The sequence below is a fragment of the Streptopelia decaocto genome (assembly GCF_964273445.1).
Source record: "Streptopelia decaocto genome assembly, chromosome: 16".
NCBI lineage: Eukaryota > Metazoa > Chordata > Aves > Columbiformes > Columbidae > Streptopelia > Streptopelia decaocto.
Genome location: NC_138671.1, coordinates 10,712,745 through 10,729,523, shown reverse-complemented (window position 1 = coordinate 10,729,523; position 16,779 = coordinate 10,712,745). Strand labels below are relative to the sequence as shown.

The window sequence follows — 16,779 nt, the reverse complement described above, 5'->3', positions numbered from 1 at the left end:
TCAAATGAAAAGAAAAAAAGAGCTGAAAGACTTTCTTCTTAGCTGGGACAGACTGAATGTGTTGGAGCCAGCCAGAGCTCCCTCTGAAACCTGGCAAACTGGCTGGGTTTACCCCATCCACAAAGCCTGACCAACATTCTCACCTACTTTTCCAAACAGCCACGTAGGGCTGGTCCTCACAATGGAGTGGCTAGGTGGGGTAAAACCAATGAGTGCATTGATGATGGGATAACAGAGTGGTTTTTTCCTTCAAGCCACTTCTGCACAACATCACCCAAGCAGAACAAGTCTGGATGTGTTACCAGAAATGGTGAACACTCCAGTAACATGTCCCAGGCATAAGGGACTTCAGCAGAGCCATCAGGAATAAAATGGATGCAGAAACCGACTCTACAGGATGCGGTAAGCTGAACGTTGAACCTTCTTTTTATGTTCATCAAGGAACAACTGCTTCTTTCCTGGCAGACTCCTTGAATTTATAGTGAAAAATAGTATGAAAACAGTTGGAAATACATCCCTCCAAGCCATGAAGGTGTTACCTGCTGTGCCATCTGGCTCTGCCTGCTCCTCATGTGGTTTCTGCTTGAACTTCATGTTCCCGTAGTGCATGATTGCCCCTGTCAGTTTGTAAATCCCCATTCTCTCATTGGAGCTGAAGCCCAAAATGTCAATGGCTGCCTGCACACAGATAGATCAGCTGACTACAATGGTGCTGATAGAAAAAGCGATACTGTCTCTCCTTGCTAAATGTACTCACATCTGTGGCAACAAGCTCCTCCTGGTCATCAATGCTGGCCACAGAAATCTCCCCTTGGCTGATGAAGGGGTAGTCATACGGGTTGGTTGTGATGAGGAGCATCTCTGAAAAGCAAACAAAGGAGTAACAGACAGACCCCAGAAGTGAAAAAGGGAACAACAGCTCAGCAAGTGTTCACAGGCTCGTTTTCCATTTGCATCCCCAAACTCTTAGTTTTCTATTAAGAGACAAGAAAGACAGAGTAATGTCATTTATCTGCCTTCCACCGGATGAGCAGAAAGCCCTGGGCAGGTACTCAGTCCTCCCAGCCTAATATGCTATGAAGTAGGAGCTGAACACCCAGCACTGGTAGACACAGAACAAGGGCCATCCAAAGAAACAGCTTATAAGAAAAATACTTTGAGGTAAGACTCATACATGCTTATCCTCATATATGACATATACTAATGCATCCTGGATGCCCCTTGTACCCACTATGGTTGTGTGCTGGTGCACATAAATAATACCAACACGTGTGTTTCTCTCCATCTAACTGAGGCCAGAATTAACAGCTCATTTTCAGTCCTGAATCCTATGGCAGAGTAAGAGAAGCAGAGGTGTGCAGATGTGCAGTGGGGCTGTGCAGCATGCAGGAGAGGAAGCCCTCCATACATGGAAGATAAATCAGACATGCAGCGCCCTGGCACACAGCAGCCTCTCTAGAAAGGGAAGAGGGAAGTGGTGAATGTTGGGAGGGCATGTAGTGGGAGGATGGGGATAGGAGCTCCACTTTGGGAAATGTTCTGTGGATAGTTGGGAGGGACAGGCAGAGTGGAGTGAGGATCAATACAGTAGCTGAATATGTGGCAAAAGGGTTTGGGCCAGATGCAGGGCACAGGTAGGGTGTAGCATGGCAGTGAGAAGGGAAAAAGGTTGAAGGGGCTCTACTGGAACCAGGGAAGAACTTTTGCCCGTATGATGAAGAGTTCAGATATGTGGTTTGTAGATCAGGATGTCTCGCCAACCTGCAGCCAGGCAACTTCTCACCTTTTCATTGAAGACAATTCACAGGATCTGGCTTGTATAAGCTGGACTTTCCACAGCAGCAAGATGTAAGGCAGAGTAAATTAGCCACCCCCACACCTCACCCACACACAGGTTGCGTTAGAGCTTACCCATGGACAGTAAATTGGAGGTGGAGTAACCCCTAGTGTGACACTGTTATACAAAGACAACAGTGCTGTGCACAGGTTTGGCAACCCAGTCACCTCTAATAATGGAATACAGGTGACATAAACAAGCACATGATCAAAGCTTCTGTGCTTGGCACAGCTGGGGGCTTGTGACACATGGCCCTGGGCCAGCAGGTGCCACTGGACCCTATGTCACTGAGCTGATGCATTTAGGAAAAAGTTTCCCATATTGATTTTACTGTAAAATGTCACCAGGCTATGGCTGTCCTTACCAAGCAGTTCGGGCTTCTTATTGGAGAGGATCTGGTAGAAGATGTGGTAGCTTCTCTCAGCCTTCAGCTGGAAAGTAACTCTTGACTTTTCGAGTAAGTCTGTAATACGTATGTACACGGACATTTTTCAAGCTCTTCTTTACAGTAAAGCAGTAAGCCCCCCCTCCTTTACTCACAGGTCTCAATGTCACCGGAGGCCAGTTTTCCAGAGGTACCAAAATGAATACGAATGAATTTACCCTGGCAAGCAGACAAAAAGTAGTGGTCAGTGCAGCATTCTCAGGGCAACATGCCTGAGTGTTTTTCTCTCTTGAATCTCAGTGGCAGCAATTCCAAATCAGTCTGAATTATCTTAGATATTCAAAGATTGATAAAGGGGAACAGTTTGTTGCAGGCCCACACAGCTATGAGCAAGAAACAGCCGTAAACACATCAGCATCTGACAAACAACTAAGAAATTTCTCAGCAAAAACATTTCTCCCAGCTCAAGGGCCCTCAGTTGCAGGTAACAAGCAGGCAGACAGGATTAGAAATGCAGCAGGGCAGAGAAATATGACTCACAAAGCGCGAGGAGTTGTCATTTCTCACGGTCTTGGCATTCCCAAAGGCCTCCAGCAGTGGGTTAGCGCTGATGATCTGATCCTCGAGCGTCCCCTGTGAGAATATTTGAACCATTATTGAAAAACACCATGGGCTATGTGGTAGGAAAAAGTTACTATATTGTGGCTTGCCTGATGACATGTGCAGCCATGTGCCCTTCATTTCGGTTGTACAGTTTTACTGCAGCATGTCCTCAACTACAGCGCCATGAACCAGCACTGTGTGTAAATGGTGAATAATGAATTTTTCTCATATTTGGACTTTCTCCCATGGTCAGAGCTCTCATCCCTCAGCCACTTGGACAGTCTAGTCCATCTGAAGAAACTGGAGCTTAGGAAGAATCCTGGACACTGACCTCCCAGACCTGGTATCAGTCCAGATAAAGCTACATCTGGGCAGTGACAGTGGCAGCTCTGGTGGCTTGTATCTTTGTGGTCCTAACTGCATATCAGCCCTGGCCTTACTGCCTTCTGAGAGAGTGGCTGAAGCTACTCAAAGATATTCCACATATTGAGGTAAATGTTTGTCACTAGTGCTGTCCCCAGCCGCAAGTTGGTGACACCCTGAACTGCCCTTGTGCCAAGCCTTTCTTCCTCACACCTTCATGCAGGACCCCTTCTTCTTGGCCAGGTCCCCACTCGCTGCAATTGTGGCAAAGTACTGGATGACCCGCTTCGTGTTCACAGTCTTCCCTGCACCGGATTCTCCACTGATGAAAGAAAGCACAGAATGAAGAATTATCTGCCCAGTTTTCGTTGGAAACAAAGTTCAAAGTGACAGATGTACTTACGTGATGAGGATAGACTGATTTTCACGATCTGTCAAAGGGAAAAACAGCTGCAGTCAGACAAGCTGTAGGGAAAAGTGCTGGTTCTCAAGTAACCCAAGACCTGGAATCCATTGAAGGGAAAAGAAACAAAGTATCTGCCAGCAAAACTGCAAAGACATGTGGTCTTTTCCTCCTCCCCTCTTCTCCCTGCACTCCACGTCTTGTCTTCTCTCCTTCACCTTTGCTCCATCCTGCACTCTGCCCTTTGCTTCTGTCTTCACCACTCTCTACTTTCATTACTCTTTAATACAGGACAAGACTTGATTCAAACTAAAAGCATGTATTCTGGTGAAAATATTTCTTCTATCTCTGTTCTGGACCTACCTGCAGTTGCTTGAAGCCACATGCTGGTGTGCTGACTGGGGACATCCCAGATACTGTGTCCTACCCAACTGCCACCTCCCTTTGCAGTGGTTCCTGGTATGGTGCTTAGCTTAGTACTTAGACCAGAAATACAGAATAATGTGCAGTAAAACAATAAAAACCTGTTCTAAGAGACAGGGAAAATTGTCTGGAGCTGGTTTTGCATCACACATCTAATTCCACAGTACAATAGCCAGAGCTCAAGCAGATAATCTGCAACATGACACAACACAAGGAATTGGGGCAACACGCTGTATAAGATGGTAAAGGCAATTCAGCCCATGGCAAATAAGAAACGGCAAAAGCAGTGTTTCTGACACTTTTTTTTTCTGAGTCTGGTCAAAATAGAAAAGCTCACCAGTCAGCATGAACTGATAGGCGTTGTCAGAGATGGAGAAGATGTGTGGAGGGACCTCCTGGCGCTTCTTGCCTCGGTAGCCGGACACCACCTCTGGGTTGTACACCGGCAGCCACTTGTAGGGGTTGACAGTGACGCAGAAGAGACCCGAGTAGGTCTTCAGAAAAAAAACCAAACAAAACAGAAGAGTCACCGAGGTCCATCTCCTGGCAGCTGGATTTTCTCCTTTGCCGCAAGACGGGACTTACATAGATCATCCAGGAAGTGTAGCGGTCCTTGAGGTTGTAGAGGACGGCAGGTTCGTGCAGGTGGGTCAACATGGCTACATCCTCAATTCTGTCAAACTTAGGCGGGTTCATGGCATACACATCATCAGGTTTGACAGTTACTGTCTATAAATCAGAAGGAAGCAGTTAAGCTTGATTCAGCAACTCTCGATGCTTCTTCCATGTGTACACACAAACACAGAGAAGTAATAACATCAGTAAGGCTGCTCTAATTCAGATCTTTCTTTCTGTTTAACTGTGCAAAACAAGACATGGTTATTACAGCCCAGACACTGCTGCAAGCCAGGAACTTCACAACACTGGCAAATTTACAGGATATAAATTTACTGTCCTGGAGTTGCTACAACCACACAGACAGAATTTCTGCTGGACCAGATCTTTCTACGCATTATTGCTGCTGATGAAGTTCAAGCTGCTGCTGCTCACAGCTGCAATGGCCAGGGGCACAGCTGCCAGCACATCTGCCTTCCAGCCTGCGGGACTCGAACTGCGCAATGCCGGACAGACAGGGCAGCAGGAGCACAAGATTCCTCAGCAGCAAATCCTCCCTTGGAACAGAGTTGTTTCACTCCCGCCTGTTGCCATTCCTAATCAAACAAAGGCTCTTGTCCTATTAAACAGCTCCATCTACTGGGCTCACAGTCCTGTCGCACAGCCCCTGGATACGTTTGGGGCCAGTGGCAGATGTGCAGCAAAGCAGATGTAGACAGATGGCAGCAGCTGATCGTGGCCACATTGAACCAGGAAGGAGCTTGAAAATCCTGTTCTTGTTTCTCCAGATGGCTTTTCCCATGGCTTTGATTCGTTGCTTTTACACTGTAATTGCTGCTGCCAGGGGCTGGTCCAAGCTGACTACTCCAGTCCCAAGAGGAAATAGCATTACTGCAATCATATTTGATTCAGAAAGATTGAACACCATTCCCAAGCTCAGATCCTGACTAGTAGAATTATCTTGGGCTTCTTTCGACAAAGCAAGAACTACAGGCACTGTTTTCAAATGCCACTTTGTGATCTGTGTCCCTAAATACCTTTTTAAAGAGCTCCAACTCTTGAACAATTAGGATTCACAGAAAGTCCCTGTACAGAATAAGAGATTGTGCATTAACTGCTACTCACAAGACACAGCTGGGAGTTACCACAGAGGTTTCTAACATAATGCAAGTTTGATGCTCAGAAGAAGGCAGGAAGCTCTAGAATATTATGAATTATTAGAAAATAATATGTAGGATGTGTCTGTCAGTTTATTCAAACCTTCATTACTGATCACACCTCTTAAAAAGGACATAGTTGTACTAGAGCTGATCCAGAGAAGAGAAACAAAGATGGTCACAGGTATGAGACAGCTTTTCTATGAGGAGGGCATAACCTGGTAGGGATTTGGGGGTGAAAAAGAGATACTTTTGAAGTTTGCAAAGTCAGGAATGGCAGAGACCACCATGGCTAGAGCAAGGACTAATTATTCACTTTTTCTCCTTGTGAAAAAATAAGCAAAAATTACCAGGCTGCATATTGCAGAAACAGGAAGCACTTTACATATACTCTAATTTTAAACTGTGGAAATCTTTCCCACAGGACACTACAGAGGCAGAAAATGCAAATGGATCCGAAACGCCAGCCCCAGGAAAGCGGGTCCTTGTGCACAGCAGCCTGCAAAGCCCCGGCTCAGCCACATACCCCTGACTGCGCTGGGCTGGGGGTGACCCAGCCGTGACTGCTTTATTCTTTATTTGCTTTATTCTTAAAAAATCTGGTAGTGTCTGCTGTCAAGATGCTGGTTGAGGCAGTTCTTCAGGCTGCTGCAGTTATCCTTACAGAAGTTACCAGGGCACAAGTTGTTAAGACATTTCAGTGTTTTTGCAAGATTAACACCTTGGAGGCTCCTGTAGGAAACTGTTTGCAGCCAGTGATACTGATAATTTCACATGCAAAGAGGACTTTCAAAGGAGGGGCCTGCTTTGCTACCAGTAAAGGAAGGAATTTATCGGTAGACATGACAGTGTAAGATGACAAAGGGTTAAAAGCAGAGCTAGAGGAATGGTAAGACTGGCGAGGCTACAACGCGGCCTCTTTCAGAGCATTGCATGATCATTAAAGCCTAAACCAAGAATAATTATCCAACGGATGTCTTCAACCCAGCATCCAGAGCAATACCTTCCTCTGCAAGCTGTGCTGGTCCCAGTCAGAGGGCAAGGCTGGGCAGGGCAGATTTCTAGTCTAGTCTCATGCTTTCTGTGCTCCTTGCCCTCCCCGGCAGGCGGCCTGAGCCCTCAGTGGCGCAGGGAGAAAGGCCAGGAGAATGCACTTACTCTGCCATCCTCTGTCTCAACAGTTATCTTCCCATCCTGGGCAGCCTTGATCTTCCCTTTGGTGTACTCCACCTCAGGATCAGCCACAAAGCAACAGGTCTTGGCATCAAATGGCTGGTTCTGGGCTTCTGTTCTCTCCTTCTCTGATTTGCGCAGGTATGGTGCAGCCTCACCAAAAATCTCCATGGCAGCGTCTCTGCTCATGGCTGAAGCTGAAAGACAGGCCCTGTTGTGGTCCCTGCAGCTGGGCAGAGTGGAGCTGGACATCAACCAGCCCTCCCAAGCTGGGTGCTCTGAGAGCGGGTACCCAAACACCCTTCCCATCTCTTGAACATGTGCCATGAGGGCTTGGGCGAGGTATTTGTCTTTCAAAGCTGGAATGTACAAAAGCAAGGAAGAAAAGCTGCCACCCTCCATGGCCCCAGGGAAAGAGGATCCCAGCCTGAAGGAGCAGGAGGGCTTCCTGGGGAAGTGTGGCAACGGGGAGGGATTTCTGAAGGATTCACATAGTTATTAGTAAGGCTGAAGCCCTGAAGTATTTTTTCTTCCAGTTCTCCTCTTCATTCATGATTTCCCCCACCCGCTTCCCACATGGAGCCTGTCCTTGTCCTCTGGTAGGCAGCAACACACACGTGCCGTAGGACCTGCTCATGCACAGGGGAGAACAGGAACCTGCCCACAGCGAGCGCAAGGGAAGAGCCAGCTCATGCTGGACTGGGCAAGATACTAGTTTTCATGCCTTAAATTCTCACCTCAACAATCAGTTGACAGAAAGAAGGAAGAGGCTGACATCTCCGGTATCTGGAAGAGAAAGAGTGAAAGGTCAGACTCCAGCTCAGCTATGGCCTCTCCGAAGGTCTGATACTTCTCACCTATTGTGAGCAATCACTGCAGCTGAGGACCAGCGAAGTAAACTGCAGACACCAGTCCCTCCCTACCCAGGGAATGGCCCAGCGGGGAATCAACAGCACATTTCCCCCCACAGTGCTGCAGCCTTGCAAGGCTCCAAGCTCCGTGGCAGGAGCCCTCTGCCCCTCTGCCAGTCGGTCACCACACAGCCAAGGGATCAGGAGCCACCAGCAAGGGCTTTCTCCCTGACAGCTTTTATAGGCTCAGCCCCCTCCCTTAGCTCGGCCTCTTCCCTATATTTGGAAGGAAGGGATCGACATTCCTGCCTGCTCACCAATTCACATTCATTTTCTGCCATATACAGTATGTAAAGAAAGAAGACACTCTTTTTTCCCATTTTAGTAACTTCAGGACCTAACTGTGGTTTGTAGACTCTTTGTCATGAGAATTTCCTCTACTGTGAACACGCTCTCCTGACAGCTACGACCATGGTCAGCACCTCACTCATACCTGCTCTCACCTACATGTCAGAGAAAGGTCCAGAAGGGCCCTGCCCCACTGCTGCTGCTCACAGATCCCTGGGCAGAGCTGCACAGGGCAAGGGAACACAAAGCAGCCACCCGTGGGGCGGAGGGCAAGGCCACGGGAAGAGAAAAAGGTGACGAGGATTCATGTAGGATTGGTTATGGCAAATCTTGTGACTTCTGATCACTGTAGGGGTCAGGGAGGACAGGAGGAGAGGCTGCGACTGAAGTATGATGTGACAAACCATGGCAAAATAGAGGCTAATCAGAAAGGACAACATCCAAATCTAGCCAGAGGTGGACATTTTATGAATGTCAAACCCTGAATATGCTAGAGAAATTCAGCTTCGAATACCGCTATGGCTGCCTAGGATGTCCACTACCCTTGCTGCCAAAAGGAGCTGCAGAAGCCATGTCACATCGTGCTGTCAGGTTCGTACACACAGCTGATTGCAATTCCCAGGTGAGGATATTGGTAAGGGGACAGAGCAGCCACCAAAATGTCAGATACCAGCCACCTTTGCACACCAGTGAGGACGGTGCAGCTCTGCTCGATCCTGAGCACTGGTGACCCAGAGCACCACCTTTATGTGAGTCCCTGGGCTGTAGGCTTGGCCGTGCTTTCGGAAAGGCAGCGCGGCGTCTGAGGAGCAGCAGCCTGTGCAAGGATACGCTGCACCAATGCAGCTCTTGCTTGGGTAACACAGACCAAGGCCCGGCAGCAGGACATGGCCAGCATAGGCTCCGACACCCCTCTCCCTTCCCCAGAGCAGGGCTGTGCCACAGACATCCAGCACCATGTTGCCAAACCACCACCCAAGCCACTTGTAGCCTGTGTGTGTGCCCTGAGAAGCACAGGAAACCAGTGGGAATTAGCACGGAGGAAAAATAAGAATGTAAAATTCTCCAGCTCTGCAGAAGAGGTTAGAACCAGGCAAGACCTGGAGCTGAGCTCTCCCATCTCAGGGCAAAGGACGATGCTCAGCACAGCCACACTCCTGCTGGGTTACTCTCTGGGCCAATAACCTATGTCCTTGGTCACATATTTTCAACGAGATATTATAAAACCCTCACTGACTCTTGCAAAGATGATTTGTAAACTCTTGCTAAGATGATTTGTAAACTCTTGCTAAAGGGGTATGAACCCCCTTCACATGGGCTTTGGAGGGAGGCCTCCCAGTCCCAAGTGATCTGTTTGGCTGGTACAGAGCAGACAGGCAATGGCTGCAAACGTAGCTCACCTGGCAGGAGCAATGGGATCCTTCACACCTGTGCAGATAGAGGCAGCTCCTGGTGCATGAGTGGAAGAGCATCCTCTGCTCTGAGTCACCCCACTTGTTTTGGTCATCTTCTATCATTTCAGTATCACCCACTCACCCTTCATGTAGACACCCATCCAAGGCTGCAGCACCAGCTTTCCCTTACCAGAATGAAACCTCCATGACCTGTGGGAAGCCTGAAGCCTCCCCAAGTAGCTGCTGTCACCACCCAAAGCACCAGCCCCTGGAGCACCTGTGGCACCAGCGGCTGTGGTGTGGGGGACATTACCTCACCCTCGGACACAGTGCCTGGCCCTGCTGGTGTTTGCCCAAGGAAAGCTGACCCTCTGGTCTTGCAGGAGCGTCATTGTCACTGGTGTTTTGACAAACATGTTCCATGTTGCCCTTAATTTCATTTAAGGGCACTAAAAATGGACACCACAGCCACATATCTCATGAACCATGAATTCCTAGAATCCCCCTAAGCCTGGAGGATGAGGGAAAGCTTTTTTTAGCAAGCATCTCCTGTGATCAGCCCTTTGAACTCAGCACAGTGGATGTACTGTCTGCAAAAAGCCGAGATGCACCACACCAACTATCAGCTTTGTCCTGACACTGACCTGTCCGTGTGATTCGGGCAGGGCCTGTCCTGCTTCCAGCCGTGCCCAGGAGCACGCGGACGGACCCTGCTCCCCACAGCCAGCTGGAGGATCAGAGCACAGAGTACACACAGGCAGCCAGAGCCTCTCTCCCTGTTTTCCCTCCCTGGTGCCCAGCTGGGAGCAGAGTGCAGGAAAACAATTAGCAGTGACCCACAGGTATCCAACCAGGCACAGGCATCTGCTGAGCGCCACACCAGAACATACTGGACTGTTTAAACCCATTTGCACACAGCCATTGTCCCAAATGCTATAAATCAGGGCCAGACGGTTTACCCACAAACTGTGGTATCATTTCACGCTCTCCCCAGCCCAGCAAGGGTGGGTAGCTAAAAGTGATTATGATCTGTGAACTACACAACTAGCTACAACAGCCATTGCTATTACATACCCGCTATTTGAAAAGGCTCCCCTTCTAACAGAAGTCACATTCTATTTCTCGCAATTCTCCATCATTATAGGAAAACATTTCTCAAGATAATAATTGCTGTAAAATCTTATTAGAAAGCAGCCTGGAGCAAGGGCTGAGATATAAAAATGCACCTGTTACACTGCAAAGCAGGAATGGCAAGAGGCTCGGGGAGTGCAGGTGAATCTGCACATCTAAATGTTTTGGTTTGGTTTTGTTTTTTTGCCTTTGGTCTTAAAAACATGCATTAGATTTTTCTGGTTTAGATAAGTGTACAAACCTTTCTATCTTTAGACTTGTCTGTGCCTTGGAGCCTTTGAAAGTTTGACAAGCTATATGAATAGGAATGACAGAGCTTCATGAAAATGAAAATTACAAAGTGCCGTGATAGATCTAAAACTTAAATCTCTTTTTGCAAACAACACTGGGAGTAGAATGAGTGGGATGCTGCAGGTCTTTCAATCAAGGAAATTCCAAGCATATTCAGGGTTTGACATTCATGAAATGTCCACCCCTGGCTAGATTTGGATGTTGTCCTTTCTGGGTCCTCCGTTTCAGGGTGAAAGGGACTTGAGCTAAAGCTCCTTGTGCTGTGCAGGGGACTGTTAATCACCTCAGAAAGGCAATTCACAACCCCTGTTTGCTAAAGGGGATCTGCTTAGCCTGAGCTGAGTGATGGGGCTGAGCACCCAACCCTTCAGCATCAGTCCCAGAGCCTGTAATGGACTTCAGAGAGCAGAGCCCCTCTGACCGCACTGGCTCAGGTACCCCCAGCCAGGAAACAGGAGCCCCAGGGGATCTCCAGGTGATATCTCTCACCTTCCCAGAAGAAGTGGAGGCAGATGTTAAGACTCAGTGACAGAAGCAGGGGCAGCAGAAGGAAACATGGCTGCAGCTTGGAGGCTCCAGGTCTTGACGGGAAGACACCTTTCTACCAGTACCATGTCTGGTTTTTGGTCCTATTCCTGTAGAAAGATGTTTCTTATTGCACTCCCAGAGCTGAAGGACATCTCAACCGTTTCACCTAACCCCCAGGACTGTGCAGGATTAGTCTTCTGCCCACAAAGCCATGAGCTACACTGGGCTACACATAAGTGCCACCTCTGCACTTATGTAGGATCCTGCTAGTCCTCGGGAAAACCCAAAGCTTCATGTGCTGGGGCTGAGTGATCCAAGCAAGATGAGCGCAAGTCTTAGGCTTGCTGCTGTGAACCCACATCATCGTGGTCCACCACATCTCAGTTTGAGTGTCTGCAGCCCAAGAGCAAGGGTTTAACTGCACACGCATGTAAAGAGCAATGGCCCCCTTTAGTAGACATTTGGTAATAAATTGCACTAAAAAATAATTTAAGAAATGCTGTGGAGCAAAGGGAGAGATCAGTCGGTGAGGAGGGATTTCTTACCTTCTCACAATCCTGTAACCAATGCATGACCTCTTGGGAGCCATTGTTGCTGAGAGCTGGGGCAGCAGGATGGAGAGCAGCTGTGGGACAAGTTCCAAGCTGCACCGTCCCTGCACCGCTGCACGGCATCCGGAGCAGCGCCGGCACAGCCCAACATCAGCAGGTCCATGTACACAGCACTGGCGGGGATGGGACTACTGGGCCTTTCTAAAAGGAAGAGAAAGACTGGAGAGAGTTCAGAGGAAGGTGACAAAACTGGTGAGGGGCTGGAGCACAAGTGTGATGGGAGCGGCTGAGGGACCTGGGGGGTTCAGCTGGAGAACAGGAGCTGAGGGGAGACCTTCTGATCTCTGAACTGCCTGAAAGGAGCTTGGAGCCAGGGGGGGTCGGGCTCTGCTCCCCAGGAACAAGCAACGGGATGAGAGGAAACGGCCTCAAGTTGCGCCAGGGGAAATTCAGATTGGATATCATGGAAAGGGCTGTCGGGCACTGGAACAGGCTGCCCAGGGCAGTGGTGGAGTCACCATCCCCAGAGGGGTTGAACAAATGTAGAGATGGGGTTCTTAGGGACATGGGTTAGTGCTAGAGTCAGTTTATGGTTGGATTCAGTGATCTTGAGGGTCTCTTCCAACCAAGATGATTCTATGACATCCCAGAAAAGGATTAGATTTAGGCTAAGTCCCAGACCAGTGATACGCTGCTCCAGCGTCTCACAGGCTGAGGACAGTGAAACACTTTACTACCAAAACCTTCCCAGGGCAGTGCAGAAAGGCCCCAGGGCACACATGGAGGTGCACATCTACTTGCAAACAGCCCCGGGGAACAGCAGCTGCAGTTGTCTCTGTTGCTCCACGCTGCGGACAGCACCTGCAGACACAGAGCTGTGCTGAGGTGAAGGTCACCGGGGTGCTGTCACAGGGAGCTGCACTGCCTTGCAAGGCTCTCTAGTCCCGGTGTTGCCAGGGAGCTTTTATTGCTGCCCTTCATTCAGATAAGGGCACTCATGGCTCAACATAGCCCCACAAATTAAAGGTGGATTTACTGGTTGGTGTCTGTCTATTTTTGCACAAAGAACTTTGGGATAACAAGGAGGTTTTGTAAGCTGTAGCTGAGTAAGTTCCATGGCATGCTGAAGGAACCTACTTTATTAAACTAGTAATACACAGCTTAAAACACGGAATGAGCTGGCTCTTGCACAGAGACAGATGCGATCATTCCTCCCCAGGTCTCCCCAGCACAGATCCTCATCCTCCCAGGAACACACACAATCGATGCAGAGCTGCTAGAAGTCAGGGGCTAGATACTCCACAAGCAGCACAGCTTCCTTTAAAAAAACATCCGTTTCTGTTTGAACCAGAAAAGAATTTAGAAGATGTGGTTTGGAGGGGAAACAGTTAGCTTTTCACTTTTTGTTTTAGGCCAACAAACCTTAGAGCAACCCTCTAAAACTGACCTGCTTATCAGTTCACATCAAATAGCAAGGGCTGTGGCCATTCCCCTGTAGCACAACCCAGAATTTGTGCTTCGCTAAGTGCACACGCGGTGCCCCAAGGCTGAGCAGCTCCTGAGCAGCCCCAGCACACACTGTCCTGCAGTTACAGCTCTTGGGTCTTCCCGGTGAGCACCCTACGCCAGCAGGACGGACTGGAATGTCTCAGCTGCAACTGGCAACCTTAGCGCACCGTGGCAGGCTGTTCACAGCTCTGACTTCGCAGTGTCCCTTATTTTACCTGACTGAAGATACATCCTGACTTGCAGCTAAGTGTTCAGTGTTCAGCCTTCAGTTCATCCTGTAGTTCACCAGAGAGCACGCGAGATCTCTCATTCATCCCACAGTCCTGGTTACAGGCTGATGGGAGCACATCTTCATCATGCAGGGTCAGTGCCTGGACCACACCAGTCTGACCATGTGAGAAAGGCTCAGAAAATGCAGATATCCGCAAAGTTACAGAAGAAAAGAAGAAAGACCTACAGTACCTCAAATCAGACATAGCCTTGACCTAAGACAGGGATGAGCCAAGAGACTCATCAACCCCTGGAAGCACAGATGGCCAGCAGCACCATCAGGAAGCGTTTGAATAGAAGTGGTTAAGGGAGTTGACTGATGTTTGCAGATCTGGAGCCTACCAGGACACTGTACCTTGCTTCCAGACAGCAGAAACATCTATTTTTTTCCCCCCTCATGTGAATTACTCCACCAGATGAGGAGTTTGTTTGGAGGCAGCAGGTAAATCCAGTGCTGTGGGAAATACCTGCCCTGGAATTGTCCTGGACAGTCTCTCCAGGCCACAGCAAGTTGCTCTGGTTGGGGACAGTCACAAATTATTAAGGACACGACCATCATTCTGATACACCACAGGACTGCAGCCAAAGCACTGTGTGAACACATACGGCCCAGGTAGCCCTCCCCTCGCAAGCACAAGGCACAGGCTGAAGCAGGATATACGCTCCAAAAGCACCTGGCCCTGTGCTGGGACACAGCTCAAGCTCAATACAAGTGGAGAGACTGGCTGCTCAGCAGCTCCTCATCACAGAATCATATTGGTTGGAATAGACCCTCAAGATCATCAAGTCCAACCATAACCTAACTCTGGCACTAACCCATGTCCCGAAGAGCCTCATCTATATGTCTGTTCACCCCTCCAGGGATGGTGACTCCACCACTGCCCTGGGCAGCCGGTTCCAGTGCTTTACAACCCTTTAAGTGAAGAAATTTTTCCTAATATCCAATGTGAACCTTCCAAAACAAGCTGCTTTGAAACAACCACTGAGGAGCAGGCACTGACTGGATCAGGCCAGGGAGCCACATCCTCTCTGCTGCATTCGCCTGCTCCGGGCACAAGCAAGCTCATCAGCTGCAGCGCACATGGTTTTGGAGCTGGGGAGCAGATAAATCCCTGTGTCACAGGCCATTTGATCCAGGTCAGTTCTCCTTAAGATCAAAATTGGAGTTGGACTGAGCCCACTTGGCTATCATGGCAGGCACAGCGAGTATTTTCACACTGGCAGTACACATGTGACAGAGTATGGAAAAACAAAACCCGCTTTGGATTTTGCCCTGATGACTGTGGACTGATGCCCAGCCTGGCTCCCGCATCCTCCCAAGAGACACCAGCCAAGATAAGGCCTGGCTTTCCAGACAGGTTTCTCTTTTAAGTGCACAAGAAAAAAATCCAATGAAGAGGGGGAAAAAAAAAAAAAAACAAATGTGTTTGGAGCACATTTCTGGGCACAAAGAAGAAACAGTGACTGTGAACAGTCAGTGTGGATTTACTAAGAGGTAAAAAGGAGGTTGTAGCATGGAGGGTGCTGGTCTCTTCTCCCAAGCAGCAAGTGACGGGATGAGAGGAAATGGCCTCAAGTTGTGCCAGGGGAGGATCAGATTGGATATTAGGAAAAATTTCTTTATGGAAAGGGTTATAAAGCATGGTAACAGACTGCCCAGGGCAGTGGTGGAGTCACCATCCCTGGAGAAGTCTAAAAGGCATGTAGATGAGGTTCTTAGGACATGGGTTAGTGCCAGAGTTAGGTTACGGTTGGACTCGATGATCTTGAGGGTCTCTTTCAACCAAAAAGATTCTATGAAATCTCACCTGACCATCCTGATTGCCTTTCACGATAAAATGACCAGATATTTGAATGTGGGGAGAGAAGTGGGTGCTGCCTGGCCTCAGCTCCCAAAACTATCTGCCACAAGATTCTTGTGTCCAAGCCAGAAGTTTATGGTCTGGATAGATGAGGAACCAGATGGTTAAAGAACCTGGCTGGGCAATCAGAAGATAGCTGTTAGTAAGTCACATGCTCGGGTCGGCCCTGGGAGTTTTCCTGTTTAACACCTTTATCAATGACCTGGCAGAGGCAACAACACACGTGCTTATCAAGTTTGCAGATGGCAACATAGTGGGTGGAGCAACTGGTACCCTCTAGGTCTGAGCTGCTACCCAGAGGGACTCAGGCTGGAGGGATGGGCATGAAATTCAACCAGGACCAATACAAAGTTCTGCACCAAAAACATTCTGGGAACTGACCCAGAGAAGAATCTGAGGTCAAGATGGCCAGGGACCAGGAGCTGGTCATCACATACGGCATGAGGAGAGGCTGAGCGAACGGGGCAGTCTGGGAAGGAGAAGGCTTCAGGAGGACCAAAGAGCAGCCCTCTAATACCTGTGAGGAGGTTAACAAGAAGATGGAGTCAGGCTCTTCATCCTGGTGCACAGTGAAAGAACGAGAGTTGAAAGGCTGGTTGACATGAGAAATTCAAACTGGATATAAAAAAAAAAAATTGCTCTAGTGGGAAACAGTCTATAGAGAGTGTGTGTGTGTATATATATATATGCAATATAAGGAAATACAAGCCTGCTATGACAGCAGAGTCCTTGAGAAGTGCCAACAAAGGATACCATGTAGAGAAGTACAGCCATGGGAACATAAGACATGGGACAGAGACTTGGCCCTGGAGACTCCACAACCATAAACAACTCCTGAGTGGTCAAATAAACAAATACAGACCCACAGGTGTCAGCCATGAAAACCAGTTTTGTCCAGAGACCAAGTATCCAATGCCTAAAAATGCACGAGAAATGTAACATGGAGTCACACAATGGAAAAAAGGGAGCATCTTGTGGTGTGACTGACTTCATTACAGTTTAGTTGCACAGATACGAGGGATGCAGACGGTGTGCAACAGCAATTTACCATTATCCAGCAATCCTTCAGGAACTGGAGTCAATTT

General features: G+C 48.6%; 1 protein-coding gene across 1 annotated transcript in view; it reads right to left on the bottom strand.

Annotated features, from left to right (window-relative positions):
• Positions 1-7,735, bottom strand: part of LOC309447051 (myosin-3-like) — a 28,996-nt gene extending 21,261 nt beyond the window's left edge. Inside the window, exons 1-11 of the mRNA XM_082067313.1 lie at positions 7,697-7,735; positions 6,945-7,156; positions 4,600-4,743; positions 4,352-4,508; positions 3,592-3,619; positions 3,402-3,510; positions 2,763-2,855; positions 2,378-2,441; positions 2,202-2,300; positions 758-861; positions 540-678 (exon numbers count right to left, since the gene is read on the bottom strand). Of these exons, the coding sequence (XP_081923439.1) occupies positions 540-678; positions 758-861; positions 2,202-2,300; positions 2,378-2,441; positions 2,763-2,855; positions 3,402-3,510; positions 3,592-3,619; positions 4,352-4,508; positions 4,600-4,743; positions 6,945-7,148 (1,141 nt within the window). The 5' untranslated portion in view covers positions 7,149-7,156; positions 7,697-7,735. The remainder of the gene's footprint in view (positions 1-539; positions 679-757; positions 862-2,201; positions 2,301-2,377; positions 2,442-2,762; positions 2,856-3,401; positions 3,511-3,591; positions 3,620-4,351; positions 4,509-4,599; positions 4,744-6,944; positions 7,157-7,696) is intronic.
• Between the last annotated feature and the right edge of the window lie 9,044 nt (positions 7,736-16,779).